General features: G+C 36.7%; 2 protein-coding genes across 8 annotated transcripts in view; one reads left to right on the top strand and one right to left on the bottom strand.

Annotated features, from left to right (window-relative positions):
- The window catches only part of FAM13B (family with sequence similarity 13 member B), a 97,810-nt gene extending 77,442 nt beyond the window's left edge, over positions 1-20,368 (top strand). For 4 of the 7 annotated variants that reach the window (XM_060296251.2, XM_060296254.1, XM_030869532.2 and 1 more), the window contains 13 exons: positions 432-480; positions 918-1,065; positions 3,818-3,883; positions 5,286-5,496; positions 6,132-6,261; positions 7,449-7,530; positions 9,183-9,412; positions 11,819-11,902; positions 12,132-12,227; positions 14,660-14,743; positions 14,837-15,003; positions 15,760-15,861; positions 17,900-20,368. In XM_060296251.2, coding sequence (XP_060152234.1) covers positions 432-480; positions 918-1,065; positions 3,818-3,883; positions 5,286-5,496; positions 6,132-6,261; positions 7,449-7,530; positions 9,183-9,412; positions 11,819-11,902; positions 12,132-12,227; positions 14,660-14,743; positions 14,837-15,003; positions 15,760-15,861; positions 17,900-18,023 — 1,573 coding nt within the window. In that variant the 3' untranslated portion in view covers positions 18,024-20,368. The remainder of the gene's footprint in view (positions 1-431; positions 481-917; positions 1,066-3,817; positions 3,884-5,285; positions 5,497-6,131; positions 6,262-7,448; positions 7,531-9,182; positions 9,413-11,818; positions 11,903-12,131; positions 12,228-14,659; positions 14,744-14,836; positions 15,004-15,759; positions 15,862-17,899) is intronic. The other 3 variants (XM_030869535.2, XM_060296255.1, XM_060296252.1) reach the window with 1 other exon arrangement.
- PKD2L2 (polycystin 2 like 2, transient receptor potential cation channel) overlaps positions 17,951-20,491 on the bottom strand; it is a 38,841-nt gene continuing 36,300 nt past the window's right edge. Inside the window, exon 14 of the mRNA XM_030869537.2 lies at positions 17,951-18,154. Within this exon, the coding sequence (XP_030725397.1) occupies positions 18,103-18,154 (52 nt within the window). The 3' untranslated portion in view covers positions 17,951-18,102. The remainder of the gene's footprint in view (positions 18,155-20,491) is intronic.

The raw sequence follows: 20,491 nt of genomic DNA, 5'->3' as shown, positions 1-20,491 counted from the left end.
AGCTATACCTTTAAGAAGTCTTTAAAAAGGAAAAAAGTGTCCCAGAGTGGGAGAGAATAAAGTTATTTGGTTAAAACTAATATTTATTTTTATAAAATCTTTTCCATTATATATTCAGTTCTTTTGGCTTTTATTTATTGTGGATTATATTTTTCCTTTTAAAGTGTTTTTCTTTTGGGGGAGTGGCTATATAAAGGGGTGGTAAATGTTACTTAATTTTTCTACACCTGAACTGATTCTGTGGATCTTTTCAGTAGTGTGTGATTTTCAGATAATAAGGCTCCAAAGAATGGGCATATGCCCAGTTGTTGTTTTATGCTCTCACCCTGTAAATCCTAACTGTATGAGGAAGAGAGGAATCTAGGTAAGAAATATGCAATGATAGGAACCAATTTATTCTTAAAAGACTAATAACTTCACTTGATTTTTAGGAAAGAATGTTTGTCATTTGACAGTGATAAATTGTCACACTTCATTCTGGTAAGAATTATTTTTCTCTTATGGTTCTTAAAAGTTCGACTAGGTTTAATCTACCAGTTATTGTATCTGACCTTTAACTCTTGGGTTTAATAGGTTGAAATGTAAATACTCTTACCAAATGTTTTACAGTTAAGCAGCAACTTGATTTGCCACTTTAGTTTTTTTGTTTGTTTTTGTGTTATTTGCCACTTTTGGTTACAAGAAACTTAGTTATGAAAACAGTTTTCTCAATTTGGGATCCAAACTTTGTGTTTCAGTAAGATGTATTATAAAACTGCACATTTGTATTTGAAAATAGTTTGAATGGTGGGAGTGGGACAGTTAACTGTAGGCACAGTAAACTAATGAAGACTACACAAGGATATATGCTGGTTGTCTTTAAGCTGGGTGTGAAAAGCTTCTTTGTTGTGAAATGTATTCTTTATTTTAAAATACAGGATTCTAGTAGCAAGATATGTGATTTGAATGCCAACACTGAATCAGAAGTGCCAGGAGGTCAAAGTGTTGGTGTTCAAGGGGAGGCAGCATGTGTCCAAATTCCACATTTAGATCTGAAGAATGTTTCTGACGGTGATAAATGGGAAGGTAATTTTACCCACACACATTATTTTCCTGATAATGTTATTTGTAACTGAAATTACCCAAGGCAGTAATGAGATTACTGCCCTTTTCTTAGCAACATTATTCATTTTTATTTGATTCGTGTAAGAGTGAGTGACTATTTTTACTCAAATGCACTAATGAAATTATGGGGCAACTATCTCATTTGAACTAGAAGTTCTTATTTTATCCATTAGCTCTGAAGATGGATGTTAAAACTGATGAAAAAAATAAAATCAAGGATAGGATTTTGTTAATTGTTAAACCAGGTGCTGTCTCCCAGTTTTTGAAAGTCTGGTATGTTAGGGCTTGGGGATCTCACCACTTTAAACAGAGGGCTTATATATAGCTACCTTTTCTTTATAATCATCAGGAATACATTTAAAAAGAAATTGTCTTCAAGGTTATTTGTAAGCACATATTGTACTGTATCCCTGTATCTCTGTATTAGGTTATGAAGGTATGGGAGCAGGGTCCTAACAAATTTTACAAAGGAGAGAAATTTTAATTTTAATTTAAAAAGGCAAGCCACATGGGTATATGTATTTGTCAAAACTCAGCAGATATATACTTAAGACTTGCGTTTCATTGTATGTAAGGTTTTTTTTAATCAAAAGAAGCAAAAAGTATAAATAAATACTGAACTTCAGTGAATGATTTGCATGCAGAAGTGTTTATGGGGAAGTATACAGGTATCTACAGTTTACTTTGAAATCCATGAAGAAAATAAGACGGTTAATGGAATGGGAATGTTATAAAGCAAGTATAGTAAAATGTTAATGGTAGAATCTAGGTGATTGGTATATAGATGTACACTTTAAAATTCTCTCAACTTTGCTGTGTGTTTGTAAACTTTCAAATAAAATGTTGCGGTTGGGAGTGGAAGTAAGAAGCAAATTTGGATCCAGGAGGCCTCTGGATCATACACCTTCCTATGTAAAGAGACAAGGAGACCACTCAGAAATCTTAAAGTTGTATATTTGTTCACTTGGATGAAGATCCCTTGGTAATCTCACCTTTGGCAAGTTAGCCAGTGACATACAGTAGCAATAACAAGACGAATTGCAATGCCAATACCACGGACTCCTTTTGCCACCTCAAGTCTATGTACCTGATCACAGTAGGAGCATTTTTATTTATTTATTTTTAAGGTATAGCCAATTTTCTAAAAGCCCCAAACAAATCATTGTGCCAATCTATATTGCTGTCTTTCCTCCTCCCCCTCCTACCCCTTTTTTGGTCTAGGTGTTTGGCATGCCTAATGGCATATTATGTGTCTTAACTTAGACTAAATCAGGAAGTTGTCTTCCATTTACTTTGTTCTGGGTTATTCAGGATGTTTGGAATTTATGAAGATGCTCCCCAGAGTTAGGGATACGTTAGCATTCTGGTGGCAGTGAAGATCAGATGTCCATTTTAGTTATTTATCCTGGCATGGTCACTGAAAAGGAGTGGTGGTCAATAGAGCATCCCTTGAGCTGTAGTAGGAAAAGAGTCTGTGAAAGATAAAGCTGGGATTCTGACAGAGGATTTAATCCTGCTTCTTTTTGGAGGATGCAGATAAATAGCCCTTTACAATCTTTGTCCTAAGGGTTCTGATCTTAAGTTTTAAGCATAGAAGACCATTTGTTTTCCATTGTCTGAGGAGATAGGACATTCTCTGTCCAGCTTCAGCTTTCTGGAGGCTTCCCCAAAGAGACCATCCCCTGATGGTAGGCTCTCTTTTGTTGCTTTGTCAGAATCCATCCTTTACAACTTGTGGTGGTAGGGAAAGTAGGTCACTATGTACTCCTGATCCCTGATTTTCAGTGTCTGAACTGCCCTGTTAGCTACCTGGCTGTGACAAGTCCTCGTAGACCTCCTTCTGGCTCCTCCAGGAGTAAGGGTCAGTGACTTTCAGAGAGCCAAGAGCAGTAGACATCTGAGTAAACTTCTCAGTCATGAACTCTGCATGTGCTTGGGAGAGTAGCTATTAGCAGACCATGTTCTTTCCAACTGTGCCCCATAATACAGAGACTGATTTTCTACAACTGGGAGTCAAGATATTCTAAATAATAGTCTTCCTTAAGAGACCAAATTACTTTAGACCCTACATACCTTGGAATCAGAGACATACCCCATTTGAAATGACTCTTAATAGAGAAGTAGGGTGACTTCAAATGGAGGACCACCTCACTCTTCCTAAGTATGTGGGTTTTGTTTTTTTGTATTGTTCAAAGGGTAGTCCGCAGAATGCAGTTAGCAAGCAGGTAGCACATGTCTGCCACCAGTATGCATTTGTAGCAGCCATCCAAAGATCTTGGTTTTTAATGGAAGTAGACAACATCTTTACTTCAGATTCTTTCCTGCTGACTCTTGAATGAAATACAGTAGGATCTTTTCAAAGAGCAAACTAAAGGAAATATTTTTCTGTCAAATCATTTATACTGAAAAGTTTCAACAGTACCTGATTAAGTTTCCATTTTTTCAGTTTTATGTTTGAGTTTTAATAGAACAGCACTACTTTGATTTTTTTTTTTTTTGCCTTGCTTGCTGAAACAGAAATGTATGTTTGTGTTTGTTTTTAAAGTTTGGTTAGTAGTAATTTCTTTGAATAAAGTTTTTGAGCAGAATGCCTAACTGGTTTTAGGGAAATGTTTTTGGTATCTTTGGCTTTGTGTTAGTTATGTGTATGGTTTGTTCTGACTGTGCTGTGTGTTCACTTTAGTATTTTTTGCCATTTTTTCCATTTTATTAGCGTCATGCCCTATCACTTTTCCCCTCATTGATTTCAAAACAATGCATCTGCAGAGAGATGGGGAGGGTAAGTATGGTTCGCCATAGTTTAGCTTTTTGCCTTTTTATGGTTCACTTTGTTTGCCTTTTTATTAGCCCTTCTCCTGCTGTCCCCATATATTAGGAAAACTATTCTGGGTTAAAGATGATACCCAGAAAATATTGTTTTTGTTAGTTCCTTCTTTTCTTAAAACAGGAGATTTCTCATAAAATGTTTATTACCAGTTACTTATTTTCTGGGAAGCAGGTACAAGGGTTGTTTTGAAAATCACTTTATTGCTGGGTTTATTATGGTATTGCACGCTTAGTACTCAATTTTTAGTTATCAGATTGATCTGGGCTTTAAAAACTAAATTAATTATGTTATTACCCTGAAAAAAAGTAATGCTTTAAATTGCTAATGCATAAAGTTAAACTAAATTAGTAGCAATGCGTAGGTATTGTGTGAAGAAAAAGAAAACATCATTCTTGATTTCTGACACTGTCAAGCCATTTTTGCATCCAGAAATACTTAACTATTTTTTGCTGTTAAAAGCCACAGTATCAACGTTTTACGCTGTAGTTATAAAGTTAACGTGTAGATGGAAAAGTCCCAATCCCCACCCTGAATCCAGTGATACTTGAAGATAATTTTGTATTTGGAGTATATTTGTGGATTGTGTGTTTATCTATATGTGTTCTGTATGTAATCAAACCTTATTTGTGCAAAGACATCAAATATCTTAACATGGCTTCATTTGAGAACATACAGGATAACTCCAATAAAATAGATGTGCTTAAGAGGGAGTAGTGCTTTTAAATTTTGTCTTGGTCATACTTTGGGGTGTTTAATTATTAAAATATGTATTATACACAGGAATCCTGTAGCAGAAAATAATCACCACAGTTTAATGTTAGAGGCCAGGTACTGTCAGGTGAGTTAGCTGCTTTTGTTTGGGAAGGTTAGAATTCTTTCGGAGTCCAAGAACTCCATTTGGTAAGTGTTCTGAATAGCATGGGGAATAGCTTCCAGTTCTTAACACAGTAATTTTACAGTGAGGGATGATTTATTCACCTGGCAGCATTTGGCTAAGTTAAATTCCTAACTGATGACTGTTAAGTGTTTACTGTTTCTAAAAGAAGACTTTTCCCTACTTGAAAAATAACATTTTAATTTTAAAGAGCTTGACAGTGTCCCTTCTTACTTTGTGACTGGGTTCAGAAATTTAAAGTGTAACTCCTTATGTGAAATTAGAACTCTGAGCTGAAAAATGAAGCTCAGACAATTTTAAACTATATTAGGCTTTATGAAGACCCTAGTAACCCATAATTATTATATGAACCACTACATAATGATAAAGGTTTAAAGAATATATAGCTGATATTGCGTGACTTTTTTTCCATGTGGAACCAAGAGACCCATGGTACTATTCTTTGTGTTTGTTTTGCAGAGCCATTTCCTGCTTTTAAGTCTTGGCAGGAAGACTCTGAGTCTGGAGAAGCTCAACTCTCTCCACAAGCTGGAAGAATGAATCATCATCCTCTGGAAGAGGACTGTCCTCCAGTATTATCACACCGGAGTTTAGATTTTGGGCAAAGCCAGCGTTTCCTACATGATCCAGAAACATTGGATTCCTCATCGAAAGCACTTTCTTTTGCTAGGTATATGACTTTTATGTTCTTATGGGAGGTGAATCCTATCACATACCCAGGTCCTTTGAGAGATTTTAATCCTCCAGACCTGCAGTTGAGAGCTTTCTCCCCTATTTCATGAAGCATGCTTTTGTAATTTTTTATTTTGGCTGCCCCTAAATTCTGAGTTCACTGAGGTATTTTGGGGGCTTGCTGTCCAATAAGACATCTTTCCATGGTGTTTTTATTCACTTGTGACTGAAATATAGAACTCTGGAAGGGAAGCTGCAAGTGGAGCTCACCAATCCTAGATGTTTTTATCATCAAAACTTAAAATTGATCCTGAAAGTTAGAACCTTTCCTTTGCAGTTTGAACACCAAAAGAGCTCTGAGCTGCTAGATGTCTTTGTTTCTCTTCTGCCTTTGCCCAGACAACTTTTGAATGATTCCCAATTGTTTTCATTGCTACTTGTGTTAGCTAATTTTGTGGTCTCTAACATAGTTTAAGTTTCTTTTTACTACCTGTCCTTTAGTGTTAGGGACTTAATTTCACTTTAAAAATATACTTCTTGGTAATAGTATCATGTTTTATCAGGATAATAAGAGAGATGGTGTCGATAACTTAAAGATTTAACTAACAGTATTTGCCTCTTGTTTTAATTCAGGACTCGAAGATCATCTTTTAGTTCAAAAGATGAAAAAAGAGAAGACAGAACACCATACCACTTAGTCAAGAAACTTCAGAAAAAAATCAGACAATTTGAGGAACAGTTTGAAAGGGAAAGAAATAGCAAGGTAAGTTTGTAGCATTGTCCACTGTGAGGTAGATCTGTTGGAACTTGGAGACTAATGCTCTCCAAGAAAGTCCTCCATCTCTTTCCTGCGAGAGAGAACGAATCTAAGATGCCCAGAGAAATAGTGATCATGTAGATCTGAGATTATATAGGTCCTTAGCCTTCTGATTCCAGACCAGTATTCTTGCCATTGCACCATTGCATTTTTATATTTCTATTGGAAAACAGCTTGTAGAATTCTTAAAGCAAATACTTTACATTGACAAACCACGTTAATGCTGTGCTCTCTGAAAAACCACAGGTAGCCAGGGGATGTGGGGGTGGAGGGATGAGATATTTAATAATTAGAACATGTGAAGTGGAAAAAGCCCTATACTTGGAGTCAGAAGACCCATATTCAAATCTGGCTTCTGCCAGTTGATAGGCCCTCCTCCAAGAGAGCTTTACTTAATATCTTGCCCTGTCTACTTAAAATAAGATGAAATGAGGATTGAGTGAAATCTCTGCCAGGAGAACTATAAAATACTATCTGGGCATAAATTAAAATAACCATTGGGACAGTGTTGTTAAGTTGTTAAGACTCCACGCTTCCACTGCAGTGGGCATAGGTTCAATCCCTGGTCGGGGAACTAAGATCCTGCATGCCGTGCGGCATGGCAAAAAAAACAAAAAACAAAAACCATTGCTTACCCACAAAGGTTTAAATGGATTCTCTTTCTTTTTTTAGAATTTCATATCTTAATTTTATTGATGTGTTAACAAATCTCTTAAAATACTATCTTTATGAAAGAACAGCGTCTATCTATGAGTAGATTTATAGTGGTAGAGTTGTTTTAGGTTGGATCATCTGGGAAACATTCTGAGACAGAGATTTCAGTGCATGCGATTTCCAAGAGAGTGTTTAGGGAGAATCGCAGCTGTAAGGAGTGAGGCCAGCATGGTTTAGTAGAGGAGGTTCCATGGGGTCTCAAGCTAGGATGGCTGCTCAGGATTGACCTGAATTGAGATGAGGGCGCCAGGCCTTTTTAATCCCACATAACCAGTCATGGATGCTGGCTGCTCTGGAGGAGGGGTTGTAACCTTGGGCCAGGCAGCTCCTTTGGGCAAAGGCAATTATCAGAGAGGGACTTAGCGCAGGTAGGGGGTTGATGAGTGCCTAATCAGTGATTCTGTTTTCTTAATTTTCAGCCCTCCTACAGTGATATAGCAGCCAATCCAAAGGTATTAAAATGGATGACAGAGCTCACCAAACTGCGAAAGCAAATCAAAGGTATAAAATGTGCCATTTTTCTAATATAATTGCATTTTAAAATATTCTTTATAATAATATCTGAGAATTATAGTTATAATTTTTGATAATTTTAAATCTTGGACACTATCTGGCAAAATAAAAGTTCTCTTGTTCTTTTAGTAGTTATGGTCAAAGTTGCAATACTATATTACATTCTTCCAAATGTCTTTCATGTGTTTTTATTAGTAATAGTCTTTTGAAGGGTACCCTAGATTATATATTCACAGGTGGTATTGTATTATGAAGTTTATATGAAACATATTTCAAATATTAAGCAGTTTTGGGTTTGGGTAGGTATTAAGAATTTTTGGTGGGTATTTCATCCAAGGCTAAGCATAATCATCAGCCTTTTATACTACAAAGACTAAATTGTAAGTCGTCTTGAATCAAAAACTAGGTTGTGTGTTACTGGGTGTCAGTCCAGTATAGCACCTGCTAAGGTTTATTTCCTTTGTGGCTGTTCAGTGAACATGCTTTTTAATAATTGTTAATACCTAAAAAATTATCTGTACCGAGTGTGGGTTTGTAATCTGGAGCATCACATTTTGGTTTATGCATTTGAATTTATTCAACAGAAATTTTAGTGTCTGTAAATACCAAGTACTTGAAGACATCTGAGGTTGTAGCAGTGAACAAGACAAACAGGGTCCCTATTGTCATTGAGTTTATTTACATTCTTATGGTTAAATAAGTTCTCCTACTTCTTTAGAATTTTCCCTTAAAATTCTGTCAAAAATTTCCTCGTGTAACACCAGTTTCCAACCATCAGTGAGAATCACTACCTTGAATATATTACTAATGAGTGTCGTTAAATTATTAGCCTCCTAACTAATTTCCCAATTTTCTTCCACTCTTACTGTCCTACAGTGCCTTCTCTGCATAGCAGCCAAAATTATCTTTTATAAAAACTATGTTACTATCTTGTTCATAGCTGTTCAGTGGACTTCCCTTTCCACTTAGAATAAAGTCCAAACCCCTTACCCAGGCTTTCAAGGCCCTTTATACTCTGCCCTTTGCCCATTTTATCACTTTTCCTCATTTTCTGTCCCTTAAATATGTCATGATTTAGGGACCTTGCCCTGGCTATTGCCTCAACTGGGGAGAAATGTTCTTCCCTTAAATCTTCTATGCTAGGTTAGCTCCTTTTAAATCCATGTTCAACTAGGACGTTACCATCTCAGAAAGGCCTTCTTTGTCAATTCCATCCAAAGGAGTTGCTCTTCCAAAAAGCACACGTCTTTAACATTGTGACATCATTCTACTTTATCTTCTTTATAGCACTTAGCAATCATTGAAATTATTTTGTTTATTAATCTGATTACTTAGTTTTTGTTTTTTTACTTCCTGAATACATGCTCCATGACAACGGAGACCATGTTTGTTTGTTTACTACTGTATGCTCATCAGAGCATCACTTTAGTCGGCTTTCTATGAATATTGGTTGAAAGGAACACCATATAATTCTCTCAGTGTATATATATAATTTAAATATTTCATGTGACTTTGAAATATCTGAGCCTGTGTGTTGTTGATGTATACTTTGCTTTTGCATCTTTTGCACCTTTTTTGACCTAACTTCATTTTAGCTAAAATCAGTATTACTGATCTACCCTCTTGGTTCTGAAATGTAGATGCAAAACACAAAACCTCTGATGGAGAGTTTGTACCTCAGACACGTCCACGTAGTAACACTCTTCCAAAAAGCTTTGGCTCTTCTCTAGACCATGAAGATGAAGAGAATGAAGATGAATCCCGGGTCATTCAGAAGGAGAAGAAGCCATCTAAGGAAGCAACACTTGAACTTATTCTGAAAAGACTGAAAGAAAAACGTGTTGAGAGGTGTCTTCCAGAAGATATCAAAGTAATCTTGAGCTATGGTTTTTGCCCAGACTAGCCTTTAGAATACCTGAAATAAAATAATTACAATAGGGGCATAAAGATGTCTAGGTAGTTTACTCTCCAGGTTTGTAGTTATAGAAGCATGTTTTTATCAGCACAACAGAAGTGCTTGAGTCGAAATAATAAAACTAAAAAAACTAGAATGTGGTCTGTTCACTTATATTGGAGGCAGTTAGCAAGATGAGTGTGTTAAGAGCACGAAATATACCAGAGTTTCAATCTTGGCCTTGTGTCTTAGTAGTTGTATGTATTAAATTCTTAGCTTATGCCAGTTCCTGACTGGTATATTATATGCATTCTGCCGCTGAGTCCCTTCAACAGCCATGTGACTGCGATTATGTCCGTTAAAGTACTAACACAATATGGTTATGAGGACTAATTGAATGCATTTTTATGAAGAACCATTACTTAGTATAGCCTATGCCTAGGGCAGTCCTGGTCAAAGCACTTGGCAACCAAGATCATTTATCAGATGAAATTTGCTGGGAGACTACAGAGGTAGATGGTCTTAGGTGAACTTTTGTCCAGGCAGTGATGAATCCTGATGTGCATTCCTATCTTGACAACAGAGTATACCTCATGATCGAAATATTGGAGTCTTTCTCCCTTCAAACAGAGCTGGATTAGAAATTCTAGTTGCTCCCCTCCCCAGTTTTTCTTTCATTCTTTCTTTCTTTATTTTTGGCTGCATTGGGTCTTCATTGCTACATGCAGGCTTTCTCTAGTTGTGGCAAGTGGGGGCTACTCTTCGTTGCAGTGCACAGGCTTCTCATTGGGGTGGCTTCTCTTGTTGCAGAGCACGGGCTTTAGGCATCTGGGCTTCAGTGGTTGTGGCTCGCGGGCTCAGTAGTTGTGGCTCACAGTCTCTAGAGCACAGGCTCAGTAGTTGTGGCACACAGGCTTAGTTGCTCTGCGGCATGTGGGATCTTCCCAGACTAGGGATCGAACCCGTGTCCCCTGCATTGGCAGGCGGATTCTTAACCACTGTGCCACCAGAGAAGTTCCCCCAATTTTTCTTGGTTTTACTTTTATGTTATACCAGCCTCCTCTCCTCCTCAACCCCTTTCCTATAAATGATTTTGATTGGATTAGCTTTATTCAAATTCCTTTTCCTAGGTTTAAGGTACAAGCTTGAGGTTGAAATCACAATGTTTTACAGAGTCTTCACCTGGCTGTCCTCTACTGAACGTACATAATCTAAAATGCTTGTTATAGGAAGTACATATCCACTGAAGTTTTTTTTGTACCTCTAGTTTTCATTCTGATGACAAACAGGGTAATTTTAATTAGTCCTAGGAGTAATTGGAGAGTTTTATTTGGGTTAAAGTGTATTCTGTGGAACATTGGTTCATTGGTATGTTAAAAGGTCGTGCTGTGGAACAAAGGGAGAAGGAGTTATGGGCAAATAAATTTGGGATTCCTGCCTACTACCATTAGAGTACTGAAAGATGGGAGAAGAGTATCTTACTTTCAGTATAAAGAAAGTGCCAGATGAAGGGGAACTGAAGTCATAGAGTAGAAGGCTAGGGTCACAAATTGACATTGTTGAGCTTTTTTCAGGATCTTTCCACTATACTGCTGCCAGATTTTAACAGTTTAGGAGAAACACCAGGTTTAAGACCTGTGCTTGTTGTGTGCCTGTGTTTTGTGTATGTGCCCACACACAACAAAATTATAGTTATAATGCTAATAAAAGATTATGCGCAGGGCTTCCCTGGTGGTGCAGTGGTTGGGAGTCCGCCTGCCGATGCGGGGGGCACGGGTTTGTGTCCTGGTCCGGGGGGATCCCACATGCCGCGGAGCGTCTGGGCCCGTGAGCCGTGGCCGTTGAGCCTGCGCGTCCGGAGCCTGTGCTCTGCAACGGGAGAGGCCGCAGTGGTGAGAGGCCCGCGTACCGCAAAAAAAAAAAAAAGATTATGTGCAAAATTAAATAAACTAATAGGCATTTATTTTCTTTATTGTGTGCTGAGTAGGCACTGTGTAAATGCCTTTACAACGTATTAACTCATTTAGTCCTCATTAGAGCTCTGTGAGGTAGGTGAAGTATCCCCATTTACAGATCAGGATGTTGAACAAAAAGAGGCTAAGTAACTTACCCAAGGTACTAAGCTCTGGTATTCATCACTTATTCAGATAAAATATAATAAATCAAACCACCAAAGGCGGTTGGTACCTAGTTTTAGAAGACCAGATTCTCCAAGAGACTGAAAAATGTTGCCTGCAAATCCATAAGCAGAAGATGTGTTCTTATTAACCTAAGCAAGAGTGGTAATGGGCTGCCCTTTCAGCCAAATTATTTACATTGTGCTGGGGAAGGGAATGATGCTGCTAATGGAAGGGTTTTTTTGTTTGTTTGTTTTTATTCTAGAAAATGACAAAAGATCATTTGGTAGAAGAGAAAACTTCTCTCCAGAAAAGTCTTCTTTATTATGAAAGTCAACATGGAAGGCCGGTAATGTCTCTCTTGCTGAAAAGATTTGATTTTCTGTCTTCAAGAACATGAATCACTTTTGTGGCCCACATCTTCAGAGCTGTTTCATAGAGCATTGTTTCCTACATTTGGGAGATTGCCTGCTTACTTAAAATTACTTTTTAAAAATTGCAGGGAAAGTGATATTGCTCAATGTTTTAGAAATTTTAGATTTCTGATGACTAGGTGATTTCCATTTTTCTTGCTTCAGGTAACCAGGGAAGAAAGGCATATTGTTAAACCTCTTTATGACAGATACAGACTTGTAAAACAGATGCTGACAAGAGCTAGCATCACTCCTGTCCTTGTAAGTAAAACATGCGAATATTTATCTAGTTCATTTTACCAAAACCTACTCTTTAAAAAAAAATTATTATTATGGTGGTATATTAGAGAAATACACAGCCAAGGTAACAAGAATTGTGTATGTAAGGTGAGGTTACTGCTTTAAAAGAATAGGAAGTTAATAATAAATGCCTACTATTACTTCCCAGACACTCTTATAAGCATTTTTACTTATGATTATGTCATTAAGTCCTGACAAGTTAAGTCACAACAGGTAGAGAGGACGGTAGCCTCATTTCACAGATGATGAACCTGAAACTCAGGAGTGATGTACCCAGGGTTACCTACTTGTAGAATTAAAAACTCATATTTCAGACCCTTGCCTATTTCTTTCCATTTAAATTCATGCCTTTGAAACTACATTACTTTTGTGATGGCCATCATGATGATGTTCACTTAATTGCACAATAATGTAAACTGATTTTTTTTTCAAGTTCATCTTTTTTAACAAAAAAGTCTATTAAAATAATACTTATTCATATATATATGCATTTTTTTGAGAAAAAATGAAAACTCAAATGCTTACGTGCATATTAAGTGCTGTCTCCAAATTAACCATTAGATAGTATGGCTCTAGATGTCTCTCAGGCTCAAATAGAAAACAGCATGTGCCCGTTCTGCATCATCTCCTAGGAATTAATTCTCTGGAGCTTATGGTTTGCTTAAGCTTGCAGGCCATTTTTATGTTGATGGCCTCTTGAAATAAGGGTTCCCTTTAGGCTTCGACTCTCTGGCTACTCATTATTAGAATGTTCACAGTGGCCTTCTGAGCACCTTTTATTTAGCCCTTATATAAACATTCTTTTTTAACTGGCTGTTTTTTTAGTTGGCCATCTCTTAACAGTATTTAGATATAATCAGTTTTCTTTGAACAGTGAATCCTGTATAGTTTATATTCTTTTCACACATAAGATAGTTTAATACAGATTTTATCTTTTGATTACAAGGTATTTTTTGTGTGTCACTGACATTTTCATAATTCCATAATAGTATAAATAGTCTTTGAATTTATTTATGAAAACCATCTTAGAATTCCACACATTTGTTTTTAAAAACTGAGTCTATAGGAAGCATTTCTAGATCTTATGGATGCCTAAATATGACTGTCGTAAAGAGAAATTGGGAATCTAAAAATTAAGCCAAGACAATAGGAAAGAATTGTTTTTCCAACAGATGGCGCTAGCAGTTCCTCAAAAGTTTAAACATAGAGTTACCATATGACCTAGCAGTTCTCTTCCTAGGTATATACCCAAGAGAATTGAAAACATGTCCGCACAAAAATTTGTAGACAGGTCTTCAGAGTAGCATTGTTCATAATAGCCAAAGTGTAAAAACAGTCCAGATGTTCAGCCAACTGATAGATAAACATAATGGGGTATATCTGTATAGTGGAATATTATTCAGCCATGAAAAGGGATGAAGTACTGGTACACACTACAACCCGGATAAACCTTAAAAACATTTATGCTAAGTGAAAAAAGCCAGACACAAAAGGCCACATATTGTATGATTCCATTTATATGAAATATCCAGAATAGACCAGCCCATTGAGACAGAAAGTAGATTGTTGTTTGCCATGGGCTGGGGAGAGAGGGCTCATGAGTACAGGGTTTCCTTTTGGGGTGATGAAATGTTCTAGAATCACATAGTGGTGATGGTTGTACAACTTTGTGCATATACTAAAAACCACTAAATTGTACACTTTAAAAGAGTGAATTTTATGGTATATGAATTATATCTTTTTAAAAATATTTATTTATTTATTTATTTATTTAGCTAGCAGTGCTGGTCCTTAGTTGTGGCACACGGGCGGGATCTACGTTGTGGCATGTGGGATCTTCTAGTTGCGGCATGCAGGATCTTTAGTTGCAGCATGCAAACTCTTAGTTGCGGCATGTGGGATCTAGTTCCCTGATCAGAGATCGAACCCGGGCCCCCTGCATTGGGAGCATGGAGTCTTAGCTACTGAACCACCAGGGAAGTACCTATGGTATATGAATTATATCTTAATGAAGCTGTTATTTTTTAAAAAGGAGTATAAAGGGGTCCTCGACCAAAAAAGTTGACAGCTTGGTTAAAAAGAAAAATGCTCCCAATTAAATAAATAATATGTCACACATTATTATTTAGAATTTTAAAAACATTTATTGAATGAGCTCTTAGAATTACCTAGACATAAATTATCATTTGTCACTCTTATGGATACATAACAAGAAAAAAGCAAAAATAAATTTAGTAAAGAATTCCTAAAAAATTTTAAAGCATATGGTTAGAATTTTGAAAATAAAGTTTTAAGATCTATTAAACTTTATTTTAACTGTAATAGTGAAGTGAATCTTCATTGAACATTTTAAATACTTAAAATGTAACCCACTTATATGTTTATTGTTACAGGGATCTCCATCCACCAAGCGAAGGGGTCAGATGTTACAGCCAATCATAGAAGGAGAAACTGCACATTTTTTTGAAGAAATCAAGGTAATCCTTAAGAGAAATTATTCTCTGATCTTTTTCCTAAAGGGAAAATTGAAATCATGGCATGTTTGATTCTCTGTTTGGATATATTTTTAGGAAGAAGAAGAAGAAGATGGTGTTAGTCTGTCCTCTGAGTTAACTGATATCTTGAAAACTGCTGTACAGGCACAGTCTTCATTGGAAAACTCAGAATCTGATATGGAAGAAAATCAAGAAAAACTGGCTCTAGATCTCCGATTGTCAAGTACTCGAGCAGCTTCTATGTATGTATCCTGGTTTGTGATTTTAGCCTATTCATGTAATAAAATTTATATGCAAAGAAATTCAGTGTTAAATAATTGAGTAAAGAAAAGAAATACACCCATTTTGAAAAGTGTGCTTTACAAATACATGTTGTGATTCACATTTTCTTTATTGAAAATTAGTGTGTTTTAAAAATTAAAAAAAACGGGCTTCCCTGGTGGCGCAGTGGTTGAGAGTCCGCCTGCTGATGCAGGGGACACGGGTTCGTGCCCCGGTCTGGGAAGGTCCCACGTGACGCAGAACGGCTGGGCCCATGAGCCATGGCCGCTGAGCCTGTGCGTCCGGAGCCTGTGCTCCGCAATGGGAGAGACCACAACAGTGAGAGGTCCGCGTACCGCAAAAAATAAATAAATAAATAAACCTAAAATCCTACGTTTGCTGTATGACAAAGTGCTGGAACCAGCTGAGAGTCGTCTGTTAGTTTGTGCTCTTTGAGCTTCTTTACCTGATGTGGCCTTTGGTTCTAGTTGTTAGCCCTGGCGTCACTTTAGGATCGTGTGGTAAGTTGTTTTGTTTTTGTTTTTGTTTTAAATACTTATGCAGAGCCCTACCAGCAGCTATTCTGATTTAGTCGCTCCAAGGTGAAACCTAAGACATTGGTATATTCTAAAAGCTCCCCAGCTGGCTTGATTTTGCAGCCAGGGTTAGAAACACTGTTAAGAACATAATGAATCAAAAGTGCCCTTTGAAATGTTTTCTTCCCATTTCAATTTTAGGCCCGAATTACTGGAACAACTTTGGAAAGCCAGAGCTGAAAAAAAGAAACTACGTAAAACGTTACGGGAATTTGAAGAAGCATTTTATCAACAAAATGGAAGGTTTGTTGAGCATCACAAAATTGAATCTTCTTTCTTCTTAAACTCCCAAGTGCCCATATGTTGAAATAAAGAAATATATAAGAATAGAAATAAATTGTGCGTATAAGGATGTTAGCATTGAAAATAACGGTAAAAAACATTCCTTTATACTGTGCAGCCCTGCTCTTAATGGAAAGAAAAAGTCAGAGCTGGAGTAAACAACATCTGACAAAATATTTCAGGATTGTCCTAGAGAATGCTTGGTTGAGTGGCAGTTATTTTATGTTCCTTAATTCAGTATCCTCATCCTTTTGGAAGTGTTTGTGAAACGAGATCTCCTTTTAGAAAGGGTCCCAAATATGAGTGGTATCCTAACTAGTTTGGATTCTTATACTGAGACCATTGCTGCTTAGGCTGCATGTTGGGTCATTCTAGGGCACGTATTTCCAAGGTGTGTATCAGTGTGGCAGTCATGTGGCTCCCCTATAATACAATATGGCAAGTGCCTTTATCTAACTGGGTAATACACAGTTGACCCAGTGGGACTCTTTTAAAAGTAAGAAAAATACATTCTAATTCAGATTGTGGCCAGAAATGAGGATTATTTACCTCAGGCCTCAGAAAAGTTTTTCCATGTTACCAGACGGTCTTACCAAGCCAATAGCTCTATAGTAGTTCCCCCTCTTCAGTTTCTCTTTGCAGTTTCAATTACTCCATGGTTAATTGCGGTCCAGAAATATTAAATGGAAAGTTCTAGAAATAAACAATTCATAAAGTTTAAACTGTGCACTGTCTTGAGTAGTGTGATGAAATCTCGTGCTGGCCCACCCAGGACGTGAAGCATCCCTTTGTCCAGCATATCCTGCCCTTTAGTCAGTTAGTATCCATCTTGTTTGTCAGATCCGTCGTCACAGTATCTCAGTGCTTGTGCTCAAGTAACCCTTACTTTAGTTAATGCCCCAAAGCGCAAGAGTAGTGATGCTAGCAATTCAGATATGCCAAAGAGAAGCCACAGAGTACTTCAGGTGAAAAGGGGAAAGTTCTTTACTCAGTGAGGCTACGAAAAAAATCATGTGCTGAGGTGCTCCGATCTATAATAACGAATCTATCCATGAAATTTTGAAGAAGGAAAAGGAAATTCCTACTAGTTTTGCTGTCATACCTCAAACTGCAGAAGTTATGGCCACAGTGCATGATAAGTGCTTAGTTAGTATGGAAAAGGCTTTAAACTTGTACTGTAAGATATTTTGAGAGAGCCCGCATTCACATAACTTTTATTACAGAGTATTGTTATAATTATTCTATTTTATTATTAGTTATTGTTAATCTCTTACTGTGTCTAATTTATAAATTAAACTTAATCATACGTATGTATGTATAGTATATATAGGGTTTGGTTTCAGGCATCCACTGGGGTCTTGGAATGTATCCCCACGGATAAGGAGGGGGACTACTGTGTTTGAGAGTCTTCTACGTAGGTTGGCATATATGGTTAAAAAAATCTCAAGTGTGTTTTCCAAGTACCTTCTAATTCTTTGTCTTATTGGAAAAAAACTTTGCTTGTAGTTAGGGTAGTTTGATGCTTTACCTGGTTATTAAACTGAATTGCTTTGGGTCAGTAATATAAAGTGAGAAAAATGATTTTTTCGCTACCACTAAGATGTTATACTTTTACATCTTAATTCACTGAAGCCAGAGTTAAGTAATGTATGGAATGTATGAAATGACTCAGCGTAGCCTCTAGCACTTAGTATACACTCACAGACCTGACAGAGTCTAGTAGCTCATGTTTTATTAAAATATTTGATTATCTGTAGTTACCTGCAATCATCATTGATACTAATATCATCAATTAATCTGTCAATAGAGAAATACATCAAAATTAGAAGTGTTCTAGGAATATTCCATTGGGATGAAGGGAATTCGTCCAATAATCTTCTTTTTTCTTGCAGAACAGTTTTTTATTTGAGTTTGTATTGGGTAATATTCTGTCTCTCATTACGACAACTTCTGGGACTTTATTTTCCAGATGATCTCTAGGTTTTATTTTCTCCCCTAGGAATGCCCAGAAAGAGGATCGTGTTCCAGTGCTTGAGGAGTACAGGGAGTACAAGAAAATTAAAGCCAAGCTTAGGCTTCTTGAAGTTCTTATCAGCAAACAAGATTCTTCAAAATCCATATAAAATATGGTCCTTGAAAACATCATAAAATCAGTTGTATTCCCTGAAGCTATCATCATGTGTACTTGGCTGGTACTTAAGTTCATTTTGTCAGGCACTCACAGAGTCTCATTTTGTACTTGCTGGTGGTGCCACTAGAGAAATGATGGGAGGGTAAGTAGACCCTGTCTAGGGAGTGCGATGTTCCATGTTAACCACAGACTGCCCCTCTACCTTTAGCAAACATCCACTTTTCTTCATTGTTTTGTACTACAGATACATCGTGTTAGTAGAAGACTAATATTTTATCTTTTCAACTTTAAGAACTTTGGAGATAGAAGCTTTTTGTTATTACCAACTTTATTATTTTGTTTTTCATTACTCAAGAAAATTGAGAGGAAAATCTTCACATTGACTTCTTCTTCAGTTGCCTTTTTCTTACAGAATGACTGAAAATTTGAAAGAAAAGCCTATAAATGTGCACATATGCAAAACTATGTTCTCTGTTTTCTTAGAAAACCAAAATCAACTGAAATTTCAAGTCCTACTGTGGAACATATTTCTGTTAAATTCCCAAAGTGACACTTTCTCACAGGTAGTATGTTAGCAGAATTTTGCAATTCAGTGGTCACACAGCTCCTGGATGAAGATAACAGCGGATAGACCAAAAAGTGACCTTGCTTATTAGTATAGTGAAAACACACAGCACACATCACACACAGAACTGAATTAATATCACATGCTGCCTTTGGGACTTAAGTTACTGTTTGTTTCCTCAGTTACAGTTTATCAGTTGGTGATGATGTGATTTGTCTGGATTAGATCCTGCATTTTTTCCCCCTACCCACCTCCAGATAATGTGAGAAAATAGCCATGTCAGTATGTAGGAACTCTGATGGTGCTCAGATTTGTGTGTTCAATCAAATGGGCTTAAATTGGCAAAAGAATCATTATGCCTGAAGTAAATCTATTCTTAATAAGGGCTATACCACTGCATTTTTACATGTACCTTCAAGGGGTTGCATCATTTTTTTTTTCTTTTTTAATCAGCAAAATCCATAAAGAAAACATCCTCTAGAGGGATCACCTTTTGCTCAATCACAAGCTGTTTAAAACAGCTGGTTATAGGTGTATTGTGGTATGCCCCTTGTCATACACTCTAAGCATATCTTTTTTTCTCTGGCTTTGCATGGCTTTTCTTCAGGTTCTTTCCTGGTATAATTCTGCTAATTATTTTCACAGAATGGTGACTTTATTTGTGCTAACAATATGATAGTCATTAACAGCATATTCTGATCAGGCTTAATCTAAGTGTTCATTTTTTTCCTGGTGCTTTTTTGGATTGATGAGTGTCTCACTTTGTGCCCATGTTTTGCATGCAGTGACTCATGCATGGTTTTCTTAACTAGCTAATATTCATAATTTGTTCCATACAAAAATGGACTTTTGCAGCATCCTTTAATAAGGTGAGGGAAGCATGAACCTCAGACTTCTGGCACTATTACATAGCACATGAAGTAGCTTGATAATAAGTAGCATTTCTAGTACTTCACATTTCTAGTACTTCACATTTCACCTGTGTGTGCAATGCCTTTTTTGGGGGGAGGGAATGTTCCTTGGTAGTGAACGTGTCATTGGGGAATAAAGCACTAAATCCAGCCCTTTTCGTGTGGTTTCCTTTTGATACAGCTAGGTTATTCATAATGTACACCTAGAAACGTGAAATTGAGAACACCAAAAGATGTTATCATTTTGATTTGAATTCATCATGCAGTGTACATTTAGTTAATTTCTTTCAGTCTCCAACAGGAGTATATCCAAACATCTTATTTAATGTGCACTGTATATTGTTTTATATGAATGTTTTATTTTATATACCACATGCAAAAATGTCCATATGCACTATTTAAATGTTCTAAATAATATATTCCTTCTTTATAATGCTAAATCTATATGAGTACCATATTTTTATAAGTCAGTGGCCTGACTGGTTTCATTTTAGAATTAACAGCTGCTTCATGATGTTGGTTATTCACTGTTAATGTTTGGCTGTGAGTAGAATAGATAAAAAGTGGCATGGCAGCACTTATGCTATGTGACAGTATTGTGTGTCATAGTTCAGTAGTAAGTGGTAGAATTAGGCAGTTTGTGATAATTTTACTTTGGTACAAGTAAAAACTGTATATCTATATACAAACAGTATATAGATATATACGACTACAAGTATAATTGCATTGCTGTGTTTGGCACTTCATTGTATAGACTTTTGTAATAAAAGAACTTTAATGTTCTAAGTCATTGTAAATGTTTTTTGTTTTTTTCACTAGATGTTTAAAAAGAAGAAATAAAACCCTCAAGTGTTCCCTTGCCTTAATGTTCTCAGGCTTTGTTTGAATTACCCCAACCAGGGACCATGTGGGGAGACAGCAAGGTTACTAAACCACGTGACTGTCTACAGCTCTAGGGAGTGGTAAGACAAGGAAAGGCCATGT

Source organism: Globicephala melas, chromosome 3 (genome assembly GCF_963455315.2).
Source record: "Globicephala melas chromosome 3, mGloMel1.2, whole genome shotgun sequence".
Lineage (NCBI taxonomy): Eukaryota > Metazoa > Chordata > Mammalia > Artiodactyla > Delphinidae > Globicephala > Globicephala melas.
The sequence above is the reverse complement of the archived record's forward strand: the minus strand, read 5'-3'. Positions and strand labels throughout refer to the sequence as shown.